The 25,053-nt window shown below is 47.4% G+C and overlaps 1 protein-coding gene across 2 annotated transcripts in view; it reads right to left on the reverse strand.

Moving 5' to 3' along the window:
* TTC6 (tetratricopeptide repeat domain 6) overlaps positions 1 to 25,053 on the reverse strand; it is a 226,777-nt gene that overhangs the window by 105,294 nt on the left and 96,430 nt on the right. For both annotated transcript variants that reach the window (XM_073554184.1, XM_073554183.1), the window contains exons 19-20: positions 24,958 to 25,040; positions 11,026 to 11,102 (exon numbers count right to left, since the gene is read on the reverse strand). In XM_073554184.1, the coding sequence (XP_073410285.1) occupies positions 11,026 to 11,102; positions 24,958 to 25,040 (160 nt within the window). The remainder of the gene's footprint in view (positions 1 to 11,025; positions 11,103 to 24,957; positions 25,041 to 25,053) is intronic.

Below are 25,053 nucleotides of genomic sequence, written 5' to 3' on the forward strand. Positions count from 1 at the left end.
AGGGAGTATGCAGTGATGCGCAACTGCTTTGTCCCTCTGAATCTGAAGAGGCGGGTGGGCCAGTGCCTATTGTCAGCACACCTCAGTGCTCATCTGATGATGATGACTCAGTTGCCAATTTCTGGTGTGTACGGTGCTGGCGAGACAACCCAGGACCAGCCGGTGCTTGAAGAGGGGAGTGGAGATGATGAGGTCCTTGACCCATCATGGCGTCAGCCACAGGAAGGTGGTGGGAGCAGCTCTGAGGAAGAGATTCCCCGAACGGCCAAAAGAGGGAGAGGGCGGGGGCAGACTTGGTTGCCTGTAGCCTCCCCTTTGGCACCCGTGAGGAGCAATCCTCTTCCAAAACACAAAACGGGCGCTCCCAGGACTTGCAGTGCGTGGTCTTTTTTTGACACAGTTGCAGATGACATTTGCTTTGTCAAATGCAAGCTGTGTCATCAGAAAGTGAAACGAGGGAAAAATGTGAGCAACCTCAATACCACAAATATGTGGAAACATGTGCGTACCAAGCACGAGGTGGAGTTACACAGATACACTGAAGATGTAGGCCAACCTTCAGCAGCACCTACCACCTCTTCAGCTCGTGTTGGGGCCTCTTCCTCCAGCTCACACACAGCTGGTTCGGCTTCCTCACTGGAACGCCATGGAAGAACCACTGCCACTGTTGTCCAGAGACCCAGTGAAATTCCACCCACTGAACCACGTTCGCAGTCATCAGCACACTCCCAGGCCACTCACCAGCAATCGGTAGCACAGGCATGGGAGAAAAAGCGGCCATACTCGGCAAACCATCCCCGAGCACTGGCTCTGAATGCCGGCATTGCCAAACTACTGGCCCTTGAGATGCTGTCATTAAGGCTGGTGGAGACTGACACCTTCCGGAACTTTTGTCATTGGCAGTTCCACAATACAATGTGCCCAGCCGCTTTTATTTCAGCAGGCAAGCCGTCCCTGCCCTGCAAAAGCATGTGGAGGGAAAAATTAAAAATGCGCTACTAAATGCCGTCAGTAGCAAGGTCCACCTGACCACCGATGCGTGGACCAGTAGCCATGGACAGGGACGATACCTTTCCCTCACTGCCCATTGGGTCAATGTTGTGGAGCCGGGTACAGATCTGGAGAGTGGCTCTGTACGTATTCTGCCAACTCCAAGGATTGCAGGAATGCAGTCTGTACATATTGAGTCCTCCTCCTACTCTAGTTCCTCGGAATCAGCACTGCGTGAGCCCGTTAGGCCAGATATGAGCACAGGTGTGGCCAAACGTCAACAGGCCGTCCTTAAATTAATTTCTTTGGGGAATCGGAGCCACACAGCACAGGAGCTCTGGAATGCCATCAAGCAGGAGAGCGATGTGTGGTTTGTGCCAGCGAATCTCCAGCCAAGTTTGGTAGTGAGTGACAATGGCCGAAATCTAGTGGCAGCTCTGGGCCTAGGCAACCTCACTCACATACCATGTCTGGCACACGTGCTCAATTTGGTCGTGCAGAGCTTTCTGAGGGACTATCCGGATCTTGATGCACTGCTGCACAAGGTTCGCCTAGAGTGTGCTCACTTGCGGCGTTCCAGCATGGCAAGATCGCGCATTGCATCTCTGCAACGACGATTCCGCCTGCCAGAACATCGCATCATATGTGACCTCCCCACCAGGTGGAATTCAACGTTACATATGTTGGAGCGGTTGTGTGAGCAGCAGGCAGCAGTAATGGAGTACCAGCTGCATCAGGCGCAAACAAGTCGCACTGTGCGCCGGACACACTTCACCACCACTGAGTGGGCCACTATGAGGGACATCTGCCAAGTTTTGCGTGCCTTCGATGACTCCACGCGGATGGCCAGTGCAGATGATGCACTAATCAGCATGACTGTCCCCCTCATCTGTCTGCTTCAAAAAACCTTACAAGCACTAAGTGAGGAGGTTTTTGAAGAGGTCGAGGATGAGCAGTCAGAAATGCCATCTGCTTCTGGCAAATCTGCACAACGTGCTTCCACACAAAGGCCCAGGCAGGGGACACTTAGTGAGGAGGATGACGAGGAGTCAATGGAGGAGGAGGAACACATCTCTCCAGAGGAGGGAGGTACACAAGGCTCTAGTAGTCAGTGTGTACAGCGAGGGTGGGGTGATGCTGAGCAGGCAGAGATGCTGCCTCAAGCTGGGGACAGCGTTTCCGGTCCAGTTGGCAGTCTGCAGCACATGGTTGATTTCATGCTGCAGTGCTTGTTAAATGACCACCGCATCGCCAACATTCTCCACACGGCTGATTATTGGGTGCACACCCTCCTAGATCCTCGCTACCGGGACAACTTACAAAGCCTCATACCACAGTTGAACCGGGAGCGAAAAATGCGGGAGTACGAAGAAACACTTGTGCAGGCCATCATGTTCTCCATTCACCCCGCAAGTGTTGCTGGTAGTGCTTTTCAAAGCAGCCATGTGGGTAGAGGCAGTGGAGGAAGCTCTGCACAAAGAGGTAGCAGAGGCAGTGCCGCAGGACAAGGCAAGGCCAGTATGGCCCAAATGTGGAAAAGTTTTGTGGGACCGCCACAAACGGCTACACCATCACAGACGGCTCCAGTCAGCAGGAGGCAACGTTTCCGTCAGATGGTGACAGACTACTTGTCGTGCCCTGTTAGTGTTCTCCCAGACGGCTCTTCCCCGTTCAAGTATTGGGTCTCTAAGCTGGATACATGGCCAGAGCTTAGCCAGTATGCATTGGAGGTGCTGGCTTGCCCTGCTGCCAGTGTATTATCGGAACGTGTCTTTAGTGCTGCAGGTGGTGTGGTAACAGACCGTCGCACGCGACTATCCGCCGATAATGTTGACCGGCTTACTTTTGTGAAAATGAACAAGGCCTGGATCTCACCTGAATTTGCCAGTCCTCTTCCAGAATAAATAATTGGCTGGCAACAGGATCCAGGTATTCCTGTTGTGTTCATGTTTCTATGACCTGAACGTTATTTCCTGGGCTACAGCAACGCCCGTTGTTGCTCAGAAGTGCTGTCCGCACAGACAAAACACTCGCTCATGTGTAAGTGGGGTTCGGTAACGTCAGCTGATCCCCTGCTGTGTGTATGGCAAAGTGTCCTGCTCCCTCCACAGTCAAACAACCTCAGATTTACACCTGGCTCCAAGTAGGCCTCGGCCTACTACCTGACTTTCCCTGGGCTCCGACACCGCCAGTTGGTGCTCAGAAGTGCTGTGCGCACAGACAAAACACTCGCTCATGTGTAAGTGGGGTTCGGTAACGTCAGCTGATCCCCTGCTGTGTGTACGGCAAACTCTCCTGCTGCCTACAACTTCTGACTACCTCTGATTTAATATGTTCTCTGATTTGCCCTCTGTCTCCACTCTGTTTTGAGTATTTCCTCCGGCCTACAACGCCGCCTGTTTCTGCTCTCAAGTGCCGTCTGCACAATCCACACTTGTTCCTGTGTTACCTGGGTCCTGTAACATCTGCTCATCTCCAGAGGTGAGCACAGCAATGTCTCCTGCTTTGTCTACATTCCCACTACTTGTAGTGGAAATGTGGACAGAGCAGGAGACATTGCCTGACTCACCTCTAGGGAGAAGCTGCTGTTACAGAACCCCAGTAACACAGGAACAAGTGTGGGTTGTGCAGACGGCATTTCAGAGCAGCAACTGGCGTGGTTGGAAGCCAGAGGAAATACTCGAAACAGAGTGAAGACAGAGGCCTAATTGGAGTACGTTGACAGTTAGTAGTAGTCTAGAAACAATCGCAAACTGCCACCAAGTAGGCCTCGGCCTACTACCTGATTTTCCCTGGGCTCCGACACCGCCAGTTGGGCTCAGAAGTGCTGTCCGCACAGACAAAACACTCGCTCATGTGTAAGTGGGGTTCGGTAACGTCAGCTGATCCCCTGCTGTGTGGAGGGCAAACTGCTGCTGCCTCCAAATTCAAACAACGTCTGATCTTAAATTGCCTCCAAGTAGGTCTCAGCCTACAAAATGACTATCCCTGGGCTCCAACATCGTCAGTTGTTGCTCGGAAGTGCTGTCCACACAGGAAAACACACTCGTTCATGTGAAAATGGGGGTCGGTAACGTCGGCTGATCCCCTGCTGTGTGGAGGGCAAAGTGTCCTGCTCCCCCCAAAGTCAAAATACCTCAGCTTTACACCTGGCTCCTAGTAGGCCTCGGCCTGCACCCTGATTGTCCCTGGGTTCCAGCAACGCTAGTTGGTGCTCGGAAGTGCTGTCCACACAGAAAAACACACTCGTTCATGTGAAAGTGGGGGTCAGTAACGTCAGCAGATCCCCTGCTGTGTGGAGGGCAAACTGCTGCTGCCTCCAAATTGTAACTACTTCAGATTTAAACATTCTCTGATTTGGCCTCTGTCTCCACTCTGTCTCTAGTATTTCCCCTGACCTCCAACACTGCCAGTTCCTGCTCACAGTTGCCGTCCACGCATTCCACACTTGTTCCTGTGTTCCTGGTGTTCTGTAACGTGAGCTGATCCCCCAATGTGTGTCCGGCACTGTCTCCTGCGCTGTCCACCTTCCCACTGCAAGTGGTGGGAATGTGGACAGAGCAGGAGACATTGGCAGACAAACATCAGGGGATCTGCTGACATTACAGAACACCAGTAACACAGGAACACGTGTGGATTGGGCAGACGGCTACTGTACGCATAAACTGGCGGTGTTGGTGGTCACGTGAAATCCTGGAAACAGAGTGGAGACAGATGCCTAATTGGAGCACGTTGACAGTCTGTTGTAGCCTACAAACAATCTAAAACTACCACCAAGTAGGCCTCGGCCTACACCATGATTGTCCCTGGGCTCCAACAACGCCAGTTGGTGCTCGGCAGTGTCTTTGGCACGGGGACTCCCTGTTGCCCAGCCTGGTTCCAGCACGCCTGCTGTTTCCGGGTAGTGTCAAGGTCACTATGCCACCAATCCGTTGTCCTGTCATCTTGCGGCTGGGTTAGCCGACTCTACGGTGCCTGCAGTTTAGGTGACTCCTATGTGGGCTGCGTGAACTGGCACTGAAGGCTGGATCCGTAGTGCCAATGGGACATGGACCCCCTGTAGGACTGTGGGTTTCGGTAACTGCGGCCGGCTTGCGGCCTGGCTACTTTGCTTTGAATGGGTACCTTCTGCTACCCACCCGGGTTCCAACACTGTCTGCTGGTTCTCGCCAGAGCCTTTGGCCTAGGTGCCTCCATCTCGGTATCTGAGGTCCAGCACCGTCAGCTGGTCCTTGGTAGTGCTTTTTAGCACAGGTACCTTCTGCTTAGTAACCGTGGTCCAGCACCGTCAGTTGGTCCTCGGTAGTGCCATTGGCTCTTGTTCCTTCTGCTACCCATCCGGGTGCCAGCACTGTCTGCTGGTTCTCGCCAGTTTCTCAGCCTTCTTGTACCTTCTGCTACATTTCCAAGATCAAGCTTTTTGAAATTGTCTTTGGTAATCCTTATTGATCTCCATGACGACGACTCTGATGATGATGACCCTGAAGACCACACCAAAGAAGACCAGAAATATGACCCTAAATAATAAGACCAAGAGGACAAAGAACATGAAGACAACCACCAAGATACAGAACAAAAGACAGAAGAACAGAAAGCAGAAGAACATTAAGCATAAGACTAAAAATCAGCATAGAAGAAATCAAAATTATAAGCAGAAGACTAAGCAGTAAATGGGGGTGAGTCCGTTCCTCCTCGTGGTGCCCCTGGAAAATGCCTGCTGCTGCAGGCCAAACTGAACGCGGACAAATCCTGTTGTAAATCTTTTGTGACAGGCAGAACGTAAAGTGTAATCTTATAACTTTTAGGGGGAGGAGGGAGGAAGGAGGAGGAGGAGTCTCCTCCACCTCCCACAATACATTCTACATGATTCTTATTTGTTTTCAATTATGTAGAATTGGCCAACAAGGAAATAAAGGGCTTTTTTTTAATTCCGATACCGGAAGTCCCATTGACTTGAATGGGACTTCTGGTATCAGAATCGGCGATACCCGATATTTTTTTCGTATCGGGCGATACCATCCGATACGATATTTTTGGGTATCGAACGGTATCGCTCAACACTAGTCATTACACAGCGCCAGAGGGATGTCGTCATGCAGGGCCACAGCCACTACAGAGTGGCGCACTCCTCCTCTCTTCTAGCGTGATCAGTGGCGTAACTACAAAGTTATGGGCACTGGTGAAAACTTTTTTAAATGGGGTCCCCCCCATGCCAAAATGCATGCACATCATGCCAAAATGCATGCACATCTCCACTCCGCACACCTCGTACACGCGCAGTTCCGCTCCGCAAACACCTCGTACACACACGGCTCCGCTCCATAAACATTGTACACACACGGCTCCACTCCGTACACCTTGTACACACAAGGCTCCGCTCCATACACACATGGCTCTGCTACATCCACCCTGAAAACCCCTCCCGACCCCACACATAAACTTAGCGGCAACCAGCACAGACATTAGCGTCCTACATTGAGACCCCTGATCATGTGACCCTTGGCTCCTCCCCCTCCTGTGACCTCATCCCAGGTCCTGTGCACACAGAACACACAGCCACTGCACGCTCCTGAATGCGTGCCTTCCCTCTTCTACCTGCCTCAAGAAGTGAGGCGTGGTGCACCGCGGGCCGCAGATGACTGCCTCAGGGGCCGCATGCGGCCCGCAGTCCGCGTGTTTGAGACCTCTGCTCTAGCACTTTATGGGATTCATTGTTTATATGCCTTATAAAAGGCCTTCATAAGTCACCCTCATGGACACTCATAACATGACAATGGTGTCAATAGTAGATAACATATCGTATTTTTCGTAATATAAGACTCACTTTTTTCCCAAAAAATTTTGGGGGAAAATGGGGTGTGTCTTATAGTTGGAATTTACTTACAAATACTATGGCAGCAGCAGGAGTGGGGCGATTCTGTGGCGGTGTGGCTGGTGCAGGAGGTTCGGCGGTGGTGCAGGTGGGGGCTCCGACCGGCATTTTGTGAAAGCCCAGATGCCCTGCACATCCATTGCTGCGATGCGGTGGCCTCCAGGAAAATGGCCGCCGGGGGCGGTGCATGATCAGATTGAGGTCTCAACGAGATCTTGTCTCCCGAGATCTCAATCTGCTGTGATGCGGTGGCCTCCGGGAAAATGGCCGACGGGGGTGGAGCATGCTCAGATTGAGATCTTGTTGCCGAAATCTCAATCTGAGCACGCGCCGCCCCCGGCTGCCATTTTCCCTGAGGCCACAGCATTGCAGCAATGGATATGCAGGACCTCCGGGCTTTCACAAGATGCCGGCGTAGCCCACTGCACAAAAGAGCAAAACCTGCTGCACCAGCCTGGGATGGGTTTTCCCAGAGGCCACCGCATCACAGCAATGCATATGCGGGGCCTCCGGGCTTTCACAAGATGCCGGCGGAGCCCCGAGCACCACCGCTGAACGTGACGCACCAGCCTGGGATGGAATTTCACAGAGGCCACCGCACCTGCTGCACCAACCTGGGATGGGAGTCATATCGCCAGACCACCGAACATCTCCTGTGACCCCCGCTTTATCCCGCTGCTGATCACCCTCCCCCGGGTAGGCTGAATTCGGACTGTAAGACGGACCCCCATTTGACACATTATTTTTTTTTTTTCCCAGTTTTCTTCAGAAAATTTGTGGTGTGTCTTATGGTCCAGTGCGTCTTTAAGCCGAAAAATACAGTAATTCCAAAATTTGTATTTTGTTATAAAAAAAAAAAAAAAAACAGGCATTAAAATATACATAAAAATAGAAAGTCTACAACAAAGACTCAGTTATTTACAGCTGGAGATCTTGGAATAGTTTCTTCTATGTGACGAATGAAACACGCCCATTTGTCTTTGGGTGCGCAAAAAAAAATCGCATCCCATACGGATCCACCATATAACACATGAAATTTATAGACACATTGCAATTCTTGAAACTGTATTCGGCCTTGTAAATTGTTTTTATCTACTGTTACATAAAGAGGGATTGAAGACAAATGAGAAAAAAAATCATCTTTTCAGACAATTTTTATATGGTTAAATGAACTTAACCCAAGCGTGACAAATATTCAAAGAAATTAGAGCAAATTACTTTATGTAACTGTTCTCTTTTAATCAAAACCAATGTAGAGCCTTGTAATCATACTCTTTTATATCCTACCAGAATGATAGAACTTGTAGAGAAATGCTTAGAATAGTTGGGAAAATGATACGCCATGCATTACAATTTCAGTTCGCATTATTATTGCACGTAATTGTAGTCATGAACACCATATCACTGAGGAACAATGGACATACTGTTTGTGAGGCTTCGGTGTATGGACAGAGAACAGATAACAAGAATTGAGTTTCATTTAATTAAAATAACAGAAAAATTAATATTTTAAACATTTTATAACAAAACATTTTTACCACTGCTGACTTACACTTTGATTGTGTATGTTCATTGGCCTTTCATCACCAGATGGAACTGCAATAATATGCCCCATTGTGAATAAGGAGTGAATTAAAGGAATAGTCCAGGAAACTGAAGTTAATTGGTTAAAAGCATGAAAAAAAAAAAATGAATTAACTATAACTCACCTGTTAGTTTCTCCTTCAGTGCTGCTCCCTGCCGGTCTTGGCTTACTTAGATGCAATGGTGACATCTCATACAATCAAGTGACTGCTGCAGCCAATCATTGCGGTAGTACGGCCAGTGAACATAGAAAATTGCATCACAGCAGGAAAGTGAAGAATACCAGTGGGGACCACCAGAGTAGAAGTTCTGGCTAAAACAGGTAAATTCTGGTAATAATTTTGATAGATTTTGGCAAATTTTCTGCCAATTACTTCAGTTCCTGGATAAACTCCTGAAACATCAGCACTGAAAATGTCCCTGGTTTCTACCACTAAAGGAAAAACACCGTATGCACAACTTCAGAAGGTGCTCAAGTATGGCCCCACACCATACATGAATAATAAAGAAAACTTGGCACGCAACTTCTAGAATATTTTTTTGGATTTTTTTAATGCAGCCAGAAAATAGACGTTTCGACCTCACTGGCCTTCATCAGTAACAGACTGCAGACTGTTGGTCAGCTGACCAACAGTGGATTCTGGGTCGCTGATGTCTGCACGGCACCTCCACCCACCAAGGTACTATTTGATTTAGGCTCCATGCCCAGCGCCTAGTGCATGACCAGGCACATTTAAAGTGACTATGGTGTCACTTCTACTATCACACTGAATGCGATTAACTACTATACTGCAGTCTGTTACTGATGAAGGCCAGTGAGGCCGAAACGTCTTATTTTCTGGCTGCATTAAAAAATCCTAAAAAATATTTTAGAAGTTGAGTGCCAAGTTTTCTTTATTATTCATGTATGGTTTCTACCACTGATATTTTGAAAAAAAACTATTCCTTTTCCACCATATATTGAATGCTGTTCTTTTTGTTGTAATTTTTCAGGCGTCATGCATTAATTATTAAAGTGAAGCATATAAATGCACAATACAGTCACACAGTGTCATAATGAGGACTGCAAGAAACCAAAGCCGACTGATACATTATGGCACGTGGTATGATTAGAAGGACGAGCTCAAAAGTAACGTGTCTCACGGGATTATTTCACAGTGCTGGTAAGTAAGTTTGATGGAGTTGCCACAAAACATGCCCTATAATCACATCTGACTCAACCCTCATTACTAGCATTAGCTTTTATACACTGATATACTATAGTGTGGTTCGGCCCGATATACGTCTTACTGATAAACAGAGCTGAACAAGTGGTTCACATTATGGATCTGAATCACTTTTGGTTTGGATGAAACAGATTGGAAATGTAATTTAGCCAACACCAAATTAAGAAAAAAAGTGTAGATTCTTGTGCATCCTAAGTCTGTGGTGAGGTGCCTTATTTGTAGCACTGAAAGCTGCAGACTGGCATCTAGTTGGAAACAATGCGGAATACTGCCCGGACACTCAGCAATGTCTCCCTTCCCTGTATGACTCCCTGGTCTCCTGGGCCCGCGTACGGGTCCCCCAGTGGCGCGTTTAGTGTGTGAGTGCACTTTCCGCCTCTTAAATGGATAGCGAGCACTCTGAATCTTTCCCTAGTCAATAACTGGGAGGCATCTAGTATTTAAGGCATGTTCCCCTGTAGGGAGGTGCCTGTACAACATCCTCTTTAGTGTTAGTTAGAGTTTGACCCTGCTAATTAGTTGCCAAGTCTCTGATCCTATCCTTGAACCTGTTCCTGAGCCTAGTCTGTTTGAACCTGAACCTGTTGCTATACCTGACTAGTCTAAACTCGAACCTGTAGTTGTTATCCGAGTTACCTGAAACCGCTCCAGAAGTACCAGTGTCCGTCTTGTCAAGTATTCCAAGGAGGGTCCGCACTGTCTAAACCTGCAAAAGTGTCCGTCCTGTCAAGTGTTCCAGGATTACCACTATCTGAACCAGAATCAGTAACCGGTCCTTCCTTTGTACCAGGGACTGCCTTTGGAGTGGTACCTGGTGGCCACCTGCAGCACTAGCCTAGCTCCACCATCAGGAGCTCTAGCAAAAACAAGGTGGTCGATTAGCCATGCCCCTCCAAATATAAGCCCGGACCGTGGCATAGAGGGTCCACGATCCACGTATGTGACAAACTAAAGGCAGATATTCTCATTGTCAGCACCAGAATCATGTGAGGTTAAAGTCCCAAAGACCCTCACTAGGTCACCCAATATTCAATATACTGTACCCAATTCTAAGTTTAAACAAAAAAAATGTAACTATAAATTGTGGGATCATTGAGGGATTTTTTAGCTTTTGTGACAATAGCTGTCATTTCAAAATAATGGCAATATGGACTGCAAAGGTTGCAAGCGCACCTGCGCCCATCCAGGCTTCTTATATCATAAGAGAACACAGGCACTTCAAGTGAAGAATGAGAGATGCGATGACATGAAACTAATCCTAAGAAATTCTGTGACTTTTACTTTTGGAGCCCTGAAGTTATAGAGGTTTGCAGCAGTATCAACCTTCGCTACTCAGGGCAGAATGGTCCTTACCTTGAGTCATCTCCGCTGTGTGATGAATACAGAAGCTGGCAAGGTCATACCTCTTCATCTCATACAGATACTGTCCCCTGAAGGAGACAAAGTAAATCACTAATGACTAATATGACCTTTATCTGGGAGCAACAAGTCATTATGAAGTGCGACCTTTAAGAACCCTGTGGTTCTCATTATAAGGAAATAAATGGATAAATCAGCCTATTATTATGTTTTATATAAGGCACTTTACTTACTTCTTCCTAATAACCATCAGAATATCTCAATCTTGAACCAAAATTGAAGAGCACATCCTATCACTGCACATCAAGATATAGAGACTGGACAGAGCATCGGGGGCCCAGCACACTCATACATTACATAAAACGCCGGTGATAGCATTGGCATCATGCAAGGTTTCATTTACCTGGTAGGTTAAAGGGAATCTCTCACCAGATGTGACCTATTTAAACTATTAATATAGGCATACAAGTTATAGAATCCTGAGGAGAGTGATACCTGTATGTCTCCTATATCAGATGTGTTCTTGCTGAGAAATAATCTTTTAGAGATGAGCGAACCTGAACACTAACGTACGACATCCGTAGAGAACACCTACTGTTCAGGCATGGACACCGAACACGGACCTCTCCAGGAAGTCCGTGTTACTGTTCGGGTTCGGCCTCCCTGAACGCCAGGTGTTTGTCATTCTGTCATGCTTCTGATCGTTGGTAAAATCATTACCCCCGTTTTGACAACCAGCCAAGCTAAAGCCGGTTGCTGGGGGCTGGTATTCTAAGGCTGGTAAGAGGCCATGGACATTGCCCTCCCCTAGCCTAAAAATAGCAGCCCGCATCCGCTTGGAAAAGGCGCATCTATTACATGCGCCAATTCTGGCGCTTGGCCTGGCTCTTCCCACTTGCCCTGTAGCGGTGGCAAGTGGGGTTCATATTTGTGGGGTTGATGTCACTTTTATATTGTCCGGTGACATAAAGCCCACAGTTTAGTAATGGAGAGGCGTCTATAAGACACTTATCCATTACTCAACCTATACTTATATTGTAAATAAACACATAGCCAAAATAAAGTCTGCACCCCATCTTGACTGAAAAAAACAAATGTATTGTACAACATCTTTATCAATGATTTAGATGAAGGAATTGAGGGTAAACCGATTAAATTTGCTGAAGACACAAAGCTAGGAGGGATAGCTAATAATAGAGAAGAGAGAGAGAGGATTCAAAAAGATATAAATTAACTGGAGCAGAGGGAAGCAACTAACAGAATGGTTTTTAACAGCGAAAAATGCAAAGTGCTACATCTGGGCAATAAAAATGAAAAAAAGCATATACAGAATGGGAGGAATAGGGCTAAGCAACAGCATATGTGAAAAAGACTTGGGTATACTAATAGATCATAAACTGAACATGAGTCAACAGTGTGATGCAGCAGCAAAAAAGGCAAATGCAATTCTGGGATGTATTAACAGAAGCATATAGTCTAGATCACGTGAATTCACTATTGCCCTCTACTCCTCTTTGGTCAGACCTCATCTGGAATACTGTGTCCAGTTCTGGGCACCACATTTTTAAAAAGACATCAACAAACTGGAGCAAGTTCAGAGAACAGAGACCAGAATGGTGACTGGTGTTACGCCGTCTCTGCATACTCACCCGGCCATCGCTCCCACGCCGCAGTCCCTCGCCGCCTGACAGCCACGGTGGTCACCTCTAAAAGGCGCGCAGCCAACGGCGTCTTTGCATGCAATGCGCATGCGCCATAGGCCGCAGCCGTGTCTCCCTTCTGTGTCTTGTGCTCAGTCTATGCCCTGACCCGGAAGCACCCACTGACCAATGGCAGACCAGACAGGGGCATATCAGGCCGCTTCCCCCAGAGGGAGGCGCCTGATCGTTGTGTTTCCTAGCACACTGTGCCTCGCTTCTTCGTGTGCTCTCTGCATTCTCACAGTCCCGTTCTCGTGTGCTCCCTGCAGCAGCCTCGCAGTCCGGCTATCCGTGTCCCCTGCTCTACTCCAGTCCTGCCTCCGGTGTTCCTGTTCCATCCTGCTCCAGTCCTTCCGTCCTACTCCAGTCCTGCCTCCGGTGTTCCAGTTCCATCCTGCTCCACTCCTTCCGTCCTCCTCTAATCCTGTCTCCTGTCTTCCTGCTCCAGCCATCCCTCCACGTTCCAGTCTACAGTCTTACTCCACTCCTGTCTTGTTGTGAGTTCATTTTCCCCTTCACTACTGAGGCCCGATGAACTCCCTCTTCTGGTAAGGAAAGGTAGTGAGCCTGATTATCAGTCACCTGAGCCTAATTATGATGACTGGCTGAGTGGAGTTGCGGACTGGATATAAGGCTGCCGACGCCCTTCTGCCCTGCGGGTGATTTCTCTGTGGGATCCTTGGAGACCAGTCTGAATTCCTGCTCTTCTAAAGCTAAGTTTTTCTGCTCAGCTTTTTGCATTTGTGTTTTGTCTTTGTTTGCTTTTGTTTTTCTGGATTTCTGCCATTCCCTGCTGGGGTGAGCTGAATTCCTTTAGCTCTGTCTTCTGAAGATACTGGAGTGCGGATTTAGTTTTGAAGCCTAGCTGCTTCAGGGTCTTTTTCCATATCAGCTGTTGGCTTATGTCTTTGATAGGGTTTTGGCAGATTGCAGACAGCAACCGTCCTTTCCTGTCCTGTTTAGTTTAGTTTGGGCCCCATCATTTGCTCAGCATATCTTTCTATCTGTGTGAGTGTTTTTTCATCTTGCTTCACCGTCATTATATGTTGGGGGCTGCCTTTTACTTTGGGGTCTGCTCTGGGGCAGTTTAGATTTCCTTTTCTGTCTTTAGGCTATTTAGCTCTCCGGCTGTGATCGAGGGGTCTAGGGCACCGTAGGAACCCCCCACAGCTACTGCTAGTTGTGTTGATAGGTTCAGGGGTCTGCAATCTGATAGTTGCCAACTTCTCTGGTTTTCTGGACATAGCCTCTATTTTTGTGTCTGCCTCCTACGGTGACTCATTCATAACAGAATCACCCGCCATACCGCAGATCCTAGGGTACTCAATAGCAGGAAAGAATTGTAAAAAAAAAAAAAAAAGTGTGTATATTTTTTCCTCTATATCTCTGAGGCCGTAGGGGGAATTTTTTTTTTTTTTTTTCTCTCAATGGAGATAAAGCAATTGTCTGATCGTGTGGAGCAGCTCGCTGCGGAAGTGCGGGGAATTTCCGCCTACCTTGCTCATTCACATGCTGCTGAACCAAAGATCCCTACACCTGATGTATTTTTTGGGGATCGGTCTAAATTTTTGAATTTCAAAAATAATTGTAAATTATTTTTTGCCTTGAAGCCTAACTCATCGGGGAGCTCCGCGCAGCAGGTTAAAATTGTCATCTCTTTGCTGCGTGGCGATCCCCAGGATTGAGCGTTTTCTTTGAAACCAGATGATCCTATTCTGACTAATGTGAACGCGTTTTTTCAAGCCTTGGGGTTGTTGTATGACGAACCTAATGCCATTGATCAGGCTGAAAAGACACTGCTGGCATTGAACCAGGGTCGAGATTCTGCAGAATTGTACTGTCAAAAATTCCAAAAGTGGGCGGTACTTACTACCTGGAATGATAATGCCTTGGCTGCTCTCTTTCGGAAGGGTTTGTCAGAAGCCGTAAAAGATACTATGGTGGGATTTCCTGTTCCCTCTGGTCTTGACGATTCTATGTCATTAGCCATTCAGGTTGATCGGCGTTTGCGCGAACGCAAAACTGCACGAGAGGTGTTGCCACCTGTTGAACAAATGTCTGAACCTATGCAATGTGATAGAGTTTTGTCCAGAGAGCAGCGTCAGGAGTTCAGAAGGCGTAATAAGTTGTGTTTTTTCTGTGGAAATGCCTCGCATATTATTTCTGTCTGTCCTAAACGAGAGAAACGCTTTGCACACACGTTTTCTGTTGGTGGTGTTCAACCTAAGTTTCTTTTGGCTATTACTCTGATCTGCTCCCTGTCCACATTTTCCGCCAAGGCTTTTGTGGAATCGGGAGCAGCCCTAAACCTAATGGACTTGGATTTTGCTAAACGTTGTGGATTTCCGATGACTCCTCTGCAGACGCCTATCCCTTTGAGGGGGATTGATGCTACTCCTTTGGCTAAAAATAAACCTCAGTTTTGGACCCAGGTGGTAATGCGGGTCGCCCCAGACCATCAAGAAAATTGCAGATTTTTGGTGTTGCATAATCTGCATGATACTATTGTTCTGGGGTTTCCCTGGTTACAAATTCATAATCCAGTTTTGGATTGGAAATCTGTGTCTGTGGTGAGTTGGGGTTGTCGGTGTGCCTTTAGTGAGGCTCCGGTGTTTTCCACCTCTCCTCAGTCGCATGATGTTCCTGATTATTTGGCGGACTTTTATGATGTATTTAGTGAGAATGAGTCTGCGTCTCTGCCTCCTCATAGGAGTTATGACTGTGCAATTGAACTGAGCCCGGGGTGTAAATTTCCCAAGGGTCGGCTCTTCAATTTATCTGTACCCGAGCACGAGGCTATGCGATCCTATATTAAGGAGGCATTGGAGAAGGGTCATATTAGACCATCCTCGTCACCATTAGGTGCCGTGTGTTTTTTTTTTTTTTTTTTTTGTAGCCAAAAAGGATGGATCATTAAGACCTTGTATTGATTATCGTGCCCTCAACAAAATTACTGTTAAATATCAGTATCCGTTACCCTTGATTTCGGATTTATTCTCTAGAGTTAAAGGTGCTTGCTGGTTTACCAAGCTTGACCTCAGGGGGGCGTATAGTCTTATCCGCATTAAGCAGGGGGATGAATGGAAGACGGCGTTTAATACTCCGGAGGGACATTTTGAGTACCTGGTGATGCCTTTTGGGCTCACTAATGCCCCTTCTGTCTTCCAGTGCTTCATGAACGATATTTTCCGAGATTTTGTCGATAAATTTTTGATTATCTATCTGGATGATATTTTGATATTCTCCAAGGATTGGGATTCTCATGTGGAACATATACGGACTGTGTTCCGGATCTTGAGGGAGAATTCCCTGTATGTCAAAGGATCTAAATGCCTTTTTGGAGTACAGAGGATTTATTTTGTCTCCGTCAACTATTGAAATGGACCCGGCCAAGGTACAGGCCATTTACGATTGGGTTCAGCCCACTTCTTTGAAGGCCCTCCAGAAGTTTTTGGGTTTTGCTAATTTTTATCGGAAATTTATAGCAAAATTTTCTAGTATTGCCAAGCCATTGACTGATCTGACTAAGAAGGGTGCTGATGTGTTGAATTGGTCTCCGGAGGCTGTTTCTTCCTTTCAGGAGCTGAAGCGAAGATTCACTTCTGCCCCGGTTTTGCGGCAACCTGATCTCTCACTCCCGTTCCAGGTAGAGGTGGACGCTTCTGAGATTGGTGCAGGAGCTGTTTTGTCCCAAAAGGATCCTGTAACATCTAAAATGAATCCCTGTGCTTTCTTTTCCCGAAAGTTCTCTCCATCTGAATGTAACTATGATGTGGGGAATCGGGAACTGTTGGCCATGAAATGGGCATTTGAAGAGTGGAGACATTGGTTGGAGGGAGCTAAGCATCAAGTCGTGGTCCTCACTGACCACAAGAATTTGATTTACCTAGAGTCGGCTAAGCGCTTGAACCCTAGACAGGCTAGGTGGGCCTTGTTTTTTACACGTTTTGATTTTGTGGTTTCTTTTCTTCCTGAAACTAAGAATGTCAAGGCTGACGCCCTCTCTAGGAGCTTCTTTGCTGATTCTCCTGTGGTGACCAAGCCTGCTACCATCTTAGGCGAAGGGGTAGTTCTTTCTGCCATCTCGCCCGATTTGAGACGTGCTCTGCAAGAGTTCCAGGAGGACAAACCTGAGCGTTGTCCCAGTGGAAAGTTGTATGTTCCTGACCAGTGGAAGAAGAGAGTGATGTCTGAAGTTCATTGCTCTGCTTTGGCTGGTCATCCAGGTATTTTTGGTACTAGAGATCTGGTGAGTCGGTCCTTTTGGTGGCCCTCCTTGTCTCATGTCAGGAATTTTGTGCAGTCCTGTGGGACGTGCTCCCGGTCTAAATCGTGCTCTTGCTCTAGTGGGTTGTTGATGCCTTTGCCTGTCCCCAAGAGGCCATGGACCCATATTTCAATGGATTTCATCTCTGATATGCCTGTCTCTCAAAGGATGACTGTTATTTGGGTGATTTGTGATAGGTTCTCTAAGATGGTTCATCTTGTACCACTCCCTAAGTTGCCGTCTTCCTCTGAGTTGGTGCCCTTGTTTTTTCAACAGGTGGTTCGCTTGCACGGGATTCCTGAGAACATTGTATCTGACAGAGGAGTCCAGTTTGTGTCTAGATTTTGGAGAACTTTCTGTTCCAAGCTGGGAATTCAGTTGTCCTTCTCCTCTGCTTTTCACCCTCAGACCAATGGGCAGACAGAGAGAACAAACCAGACCTTGGAGTCATATTTGAGATGTTTTATTTCCGCTGATCAGGATGATTGGGTTTCATTTTTGCCCTTGGCCGAATTTGCTTTAAATAATAGAGCTAGGTCTGCCACTTTGATGTCACCTTTTTTTTGTAACTTTGGGTTTCATCCTCGATTTTCTTCAGGGCAGGTGGAGGCCTCTGCCTGCCCAGGTGTTGACACTGTGGTGGAGAGAATGCACCAGATCTGGGACCAAGTGGTAGATAAGTTATGTCTCTCCCAGGAAAAGGCCCAGCGGTTTTCCAACCGACATAGGACCATTGGTCCCCAGTTTAAAGTTGGTGATATGGTGTGGTTATCATCAAGAAATATTGCTATGAAGGTGGCTTCTCCTAAGTTTAAGCCTAGATTAATTAGACCTTACAAGATTTTGGAGATTATTAATCCGGTCTCTTTTCGTTTGGCTCTTCCTGTCACATTTAAAATCCATAATGTGTTTCATAAGTCCTTGTTGAAGAGGTTTGTTGAACCTGTTGTTCCGGGGGTGCCACCTCCAGACCCTGTATTGGTTGAAGGTAACATGGAATATGAGGTAGAGAAAGTACTGGATTCTCGTCTGGCGAGACGGAGACTCCAGTATTTGGTTAAGTGGAAGGGTTATGGTCAGGAGGATAATTCCTGGGTCTCTGCCTCTGATATTCATGCCAAAAGATTGGTGCGTGCCTTTCATCGGGCTCACCCTGATCGCCCTGGTGGCGTGGTTGACGGTTCGGTGACCCCTCCTCAAGGGGGAGGTACTGTTGTGAGTTCATTTTCCCCTTCACTACTGAGGCCCGATGAACTCCCTCTTCTGGTAAGGAAAGGTAGTGAGCCTGATTATCAGTCACCTGAGCCTAATTATGATGACTGGCTGAGTGGAGTTGCGGACTGGATATAAGGCTGCCGACGCCCTTCTGCCCTGCAGGTGATTTCTCTGTGGAATCCTTGGAGACCAGTCTGAATTCCTGCTCTTCTAAAGCTAAGTTTTTCTGCTCAGCTTTTTGCATTTGTGTTTTGTCTTTGTTTGCTTTGTTTTTCTGGATTTCTGCCATTCCCTGCTGGGGTGAGCTGAATTCCTTTAGCTCTGTCTTCTGAAGATACCGGAGTGCGGATTTAGTTTTGAAGCCTAGCTGCTTCAGGGTCTTTTTCCATATCAGCTGTTGGCTTATGTCTTTGATAGGGTTTTGGCAGATTGCAGACAGCAACCGTCCTTTCCTGTCCTGTTTAGTTTAGTTTGGGCCCCATCATTTGCTCAGCATATCTTTCTATCTGTGTGAGTGTTTTTTCATCTTGCTTCACCGTCATTATATGTTTGGGGCTGCCTTTTACTTTGGGGTCTGCTCTGGGGCAGTTTAGATTTCCTTTTCTGTCTTTAGGCTATTTAGCTCTCCGGCTGTGATCGAGGGGTCTAGGGCACCGTAGGAACCCCCCACGGCTACTGCTAGTTGTGTTGATAGGTTCAGGGGTCTGCAATCTGATAGTTGCCAACTTCTCTGGTTTTCTGGACGTAGCCTCTATTTTTGTGTCTGCCTCCTACGGTGACTCATTCATAACACTGTCTCCTGTGTTCCAGCTATGTTCTGTCATCTACACTTCAGTCCCACAGTCCTACTCCAGTCCATCCTGAGCCGCCCCTCTAGGTACCGGCTACCGTGGTACTCTAACCCCTGGGCCTGCTCCTAACGGTCCCTGTATAGGGGTCAGTTCCACCTGGCAGCTCGCCCGGGGCCCCTCGGTGCCACGGCCCAGAGGGTCCACTCCTGGAGATTCCAGCTTCAGACCAGCCATGCTAACAGTACGATCAGGCCATGGACTCCGCCGGTACTACTGCTGCTACCCAGAAAGAGTTACTCTTCCTGCGGGAGAATTGGGGACGCAGTAAGTCTGTCATGAAGTCTATGGACACCGGTTTGTCGGCCTTGCAGGTGGCCGATCCTGGAACTGCCAATCTACTGGCCAGTCTTCAACAGGAGCTGGGCCAGCAACAAGATACTCAACCCTCGTCAGGCCAGATGGTCCTTGTTTTTCGCCCGATTTGACTTCGAGCTCCGTTTCCGGCCCGACAACAAAAATACCAAAGCCGACGCTCTGTCCAGGGTCTTCCAGCCACACGACACCACGGAGGAACCATCACATATCATTGACCCCTGTTATGAGTTCATTTTCTTCTTCACCTTTGATGTCCGATGAACTCCCTCTGCTGGTGAAAGGAGGTAGTGAAATTGATTTGGATGGGAAAAACCTGTCATCTGAACAGGTGGAGTGTGATTGGACATCCGGAATCTCTGAGTGGATATAAGGCCGCCGACCCCCTGCTGGGTTGCTGGTGATCCTCTCTGCTCTGAGCTCTGGCCTCCAGTTTCGTCCTGTCTACTAAAGCTAAGTTTTTGCTCTGCTTTTGTTCCATGAGATTTTGTCTGTTTACTTAGTGTTTGTGTTCAGCCAGCCCTGGTTGGGACTGGCTGAACTCCATTTTTGTCTCTGATCAGTTGATCTCTTTGCTCTGTTTTCAGAATATACCTGAGTGCTGATATAGTGATTTTGAAGTCTAGTGACTTCAGGGCCTTTTCTATCAGACGTGTTGGACATTATTCTTGGCAGGGTTTTTGCGTGATTGCAGACAGATGCATTTCTTTCCTGTCCTATCTAGTTAGTGAGGGCCCCATCGTTTGCTCAGCCAGTCTTTCTGTCTGTGTTTGTGTTTTCATCTGTGTTCACAGTCAATACATGTTGGGGGCTGTCTATTGCTTTGGGGGCAGTTTAGATTTCCCCTTTCTTTCTTTAGGTTTATTTAGTTCTCCGGCTGTGAACGAGGTGTCTAGGACCACCGTAGGAACACCCCACGGCTACTGTTAGTTGTTGTGAATGGGATCAGGGGTCTGCAATCCGCTAGCTACCAACCTCTCCGGTTTTCTGGACTTAGCTTGTATTTTTGTTTTTTTCCTCCTCCGGTGACTGACTCATTCATAAGAGACCCCACTAGGATCATCACAGTGGTTTCAGTGAACTGGCTTGCTCCTCCTCCTGGCAAAACGCTTGTGACTGAGAACCACAAGCGAAAAGTCGTCCTATGGGGGCACTCCTCCAAACAGGCTGGCCATGCTGGGACTAAGAAGACCCTGGATCTTATTGCACGTCACTACTGGTGGCCACACTTCGCCAAGATGTACTTGATTTTGTGGCTTCTTGTCCATCCTGTGCAAAAAACAAAGTGCCACGAAGACCTCCGTCCGGCTTGTTGCTGCCGTTGTCCGTCCCTGCGGTTCCTTGGGAGAACATCGCCATGGATTTCATCACTGACCTACCCTGTTCTTCTAGCTGCACAGTCATCTTGGTGGTGGTGGATAGTTTTTCCAAGAAGGCCCACTTCGTCCCTCTGCCCGGTCTCCCCTCGACTCCGGAGCAGGCCAAAGTCTTCATCCACCAAATCTTCAGACTCCATGGAATACCTCAACGCATTGTGTCGGACCGAGGGGTTCAGTTAACCTCCAAGTTCTGGCGATCACTTTGTAAGCTCATGAACGTTTCCCTTGACTTCTCCTCAGCCTACCATCCACAGTCCAATGGGCAGGTGGAGCGTACCAACCAGACGTTGACTGGGTACCTACCTCATTTCTCCATCGCCTACCAGTACGATTGGGTTAACTTACTTCCCTGGGCAGAGTTCGCTTACAACAACCATGCTGGCGACTCCTCGGCCTAGTCTCTGTTTTTCACTGTGTTCGGCAGACATCCTGGTGTTCCCCTTCCGATGACCCCTGCCTCCGAGGTACCCGCGGCCAACGCTTTGTCCTCCGAATTTTCCAAGATTTGGGCCGAGACCAACACGTCTCACAAGAAGTCCGCTAATCGGATGAAGAATTATGCCGACAAGAAGAGATAGGGTGGAGGATCCAATCGTGTCGGGGACAAGGTTTGGCTCTCGTCCAAATTCATCCGGTTGAAACTGCCTTCCTACAAGTTGGGGCCACGCTACATTGGTCCGTTTGAAATTCTAGGACGTATCAATGAAGTCGCCTACAAATTGAGGTTGCCTGCTTCGCACCGGGTCCTGAACACCTTCCATGTCTCTCTCCTGAAACCTGTGGTGCTGAATTGCTTCCATTCCTTGCCTGATTCGGTCCTCAGCCGGTGGGTGCCGATGATGTCTTTGAAGTGGAGGACATTATCCCAATGAAGAAGGTTGGAGGTAGGACATTTTTTCTTGTTGACAGGAAGGGCTTTGGTCCTGAGGAGAGATCCTGGGAACCTCGGGAGAATATCAATGCTCATCGTGTCCTCAAGAGATTTCTTGCTAATCTCCGGGGAGGGCGGCTTAGGGGAGGGGGTACTGTCACGCCGTCTCTGCATACTCACCCGGCCATCTCTCCCACGCCGCAGCCCCTCGCCGCCCGACAGCCACGGCGGTCACCTCTAACAGGCGCGCAGCCGACGGCGTCTGCATGCAATGCGCATGCACCATAGGCCACGTCTCCCTTCTGCTTCTTGTGCTCCGGCTATGCCCTGACCCGGAAGCACCCACTGACCAATGGCAGACCAGACAGGGGCATATCAGGCCGCTTCCCCCTGAGAGAGGCGCCTGATCGTTGTGTTTCCTAGCACACTGGGCCTCGCTTCTTCGTGTGCTCTCTGCAGTCTCACAGTCCCGTTCTCGTGTGCTCTCTGCAGCAGCCTCGCAGTCCAGCTATCTGTGTCCCCTGCTCTACTCCAGTCCTGCCTCCGGTGTTCCTGTTCCATCCTGCTCCAGTCCTTCCGTCCTACTCCAGTCCTGCCTCCGATGTTCCAGTTCCATCCTGCTCCAGTCCTTCCGTCCACCTCTAATCCTGCTTCCTGTGTTCCTGCTCCAGCCATCCCTCCACGTTCCAGTCTACAGTGTTACTCCACTCCTGTCTCCTGTGTTCCAGCTCTGTTCTGTCATCTACACTTCAGTCCCACAGTCGTACTCCAGTCCATCCTGAGCCGCCCCTCTCGGTACCGGCTACCGTGGTACTCGAAACCCTGGGCCTGCTCCTAACGGTCCCTGTATAGGGGTCGGTTCCACCTGGCAGCTCGCCCGGGGCCCCTCGGTGCCGCGGCTCAGAGGGTCCACTCCTGGAGATTCCGGCTCCAGACCAGCCACACTAACAACTGGTCTGCAAACCATGTGTTATGAGAAACGGTTACAGGATTTGAGAATGTTTAGCTTGCAGAAGAAAAGACTGAGAGGAGACATAATAGCTGTCTACGAATATCTCAAGGGCTGTCACATTGTAGAAGGATCATCTTTATTCTCATTTGCACAAGGAAAGACTAGAAGCAATGGGATGAAACTGAATGGGAGGAGACACAGATTAGATATTTAGAAAACTTTTTGACAGTTGGAGTGATCAATGAGTGTAACAGGCTGCCATGAGAGGTGGCGAGTTCTCCTTCCATGGAAGTCTTCAAACAGAGGCTGGACAGACATCTGTCTGGGATGATTTAGTGAATCCTGTTTTGAGCAGGGGGTTGGACCAGATGGCCCAGGAGGTCCCTTCCAACTCTAACCTTCTATGGGAATGGCTAGCTGACTAGATGGGTCTGACCTCTCCCAATTCAAGTGTATTGAATGAGGCTGGAAATGTGGCTGTGAGTATGCTTATCACATACCTGCAGTCACATGACTGCCCAATCCCGATGCTGGCACCAGATAATCCTCACAGTGCGTGATGTGAGGATTCACAAGTCTGCAGTCCCACAGTGAGACTGCAGATTTGTAAGTTAAGACTGGACAACCCCTTAAATAACTACCGTGCATATGTACATTTTGAGTCTTATTGATTCAGCATTATATTGCTCAGATATGGATCGAAGAACATTCTCTTGCTGAACATTTGGTGTAGGAATGGCTAATTCCCAGTCTCTAATAATCTGTAAATATATTCTAGATTGCGACTTAACTCACGCTCCATGAGCAGCATGGATTGTGGCATTTGTAAGTACTGTATACCAAACAGGTTATGTGTATGTACAGCACACATACTTATTTTATAAAACGGATGTATTTTCTTTCATTAAGATCCTAGGGTCCAAAAGTATCCTGAAGTGTAATAATAAACTAAACACATCAGCTTAATAAAAGATAAATAGATTATATGTGTATATATTTGTATTTTTTTTGCTTACAGACTTAGTTGAATATATGTTAGGATAAAGTGAAAAGTTTTGCCTGTAGTTTTTTCAAAAATCCACTAGATGGTGACAAAAAACTATACTTGCCACATATATAGGATATATATATATATAAATATGTACTAATATATATATATATATATATATATATATATATATATATATATATATATATATATATCCTATATATGTGGTAAGTATAGTTTTTTGTCACCATCTAGTGGATTTTTGAAAAAACTACAGAATATTGAATAAATAGAATATTGGAAATAAAAGCTCAGATGTAAAGTTCTGTAAATAGTCATGGAATCATGGATTCTTCATAGCAGACAAGTATTATTTTCTAATATGACTAGCTAGAGCCAGAATGAGTATGACAAGGGACAGCCAGTGCTGGCACCACTGGAACGCAGTCGGCGAGTGTTATTTTACAAAGGGTATGTGACATCTAATTTCACTTGCAGTAAAAGATGGATCAATCGTCGAACCAGTGGTGCAGCCACTTCTCCAAAGTATCCTTGGAGTCATTTTTCAAAAGAACACCGGACCGCATGTTGCTCATGCTACTGTGAGCAGCCTGAGTGATTTAAATATGCTAACACAGTCTGCGGGGTCTGTATCAAGTACATCAGGGACATCAATGGTCGCCAAATGCAAAAGAAACTGCCAGCAGCAGATCTTTATGATGTGTGCCCAAGTGTATTAAGGATGGCAGAACATTCCTAAGACATCTATTAACCCCCTTACGGACATAAAGCGGGAGTACAGTTTTTACTTATGCCAGCTCAATGCTTTTGATTTTGGCTCAGAAACTGAGCCTGCATCATTCCCAGCAGATGATGGCACTGATATTGCGTACAGTAGTGCTCCACCCATGACTGTTAACCTGTTAAATACTGCTGTCAGTTTCTGACAGCTGCATTTACAATGCGCCGGGAGGTGGGTGCATCATGCCATACGCCCATTGGCACATCCATGACGTGATCGCTGGGTGCCATTGAGTTGCTATCTCTATACACTCTGTAGCGCCATAGCATGTAAACATGAAATATATTAAATTTTAATTACATTAATGCTCTAGAAAATAGGACAAAATGGAGATGCTTAGCTAAGCTCGAACGGCAACACTGCAAGAGAAATATATTATGATATGGCATGAAAATATCACAATGGGCAACTATATCATTTATTGCCATTATTATTCTATATGGCACTCCAGATTAAAGCCTCTTAACAACCACTGTAGAGACAGATTGGGCTTATGAACCTTTTGAAATAGAATTTTGAACAACTTGAAAGAAAACAAGAAAAAGATCCATAAAGTGAAATCTGCTCAAATTATTTCAAAATTACTTACCTGATTATATAGTGCTCAGGCGAGTCTGGGCGCAGATGAATGGCACGTGTTATATCCTTCAAGGCACTATGCAAATCTTTCATCTGTGATAAGTGG

The sequence above is a fragment of the Dendrobates tinctorius genome, unplaced genomic scaffold (assembly GCF_039654945.1).
Source record: "Dendrobates tinctorius isolate UK_male_01 unplaced genomic scaffold, ASM3965494v1 ptg000208l, whole genome shotgun sequence".
Classification (NCBI taxonomy): domain Eukaryota; kingdom Metazoa; phylum Chordata; class Amphibia; order Anura; family Dendrobatidae; genus Dendrobates; species Dendrobates tinctorius.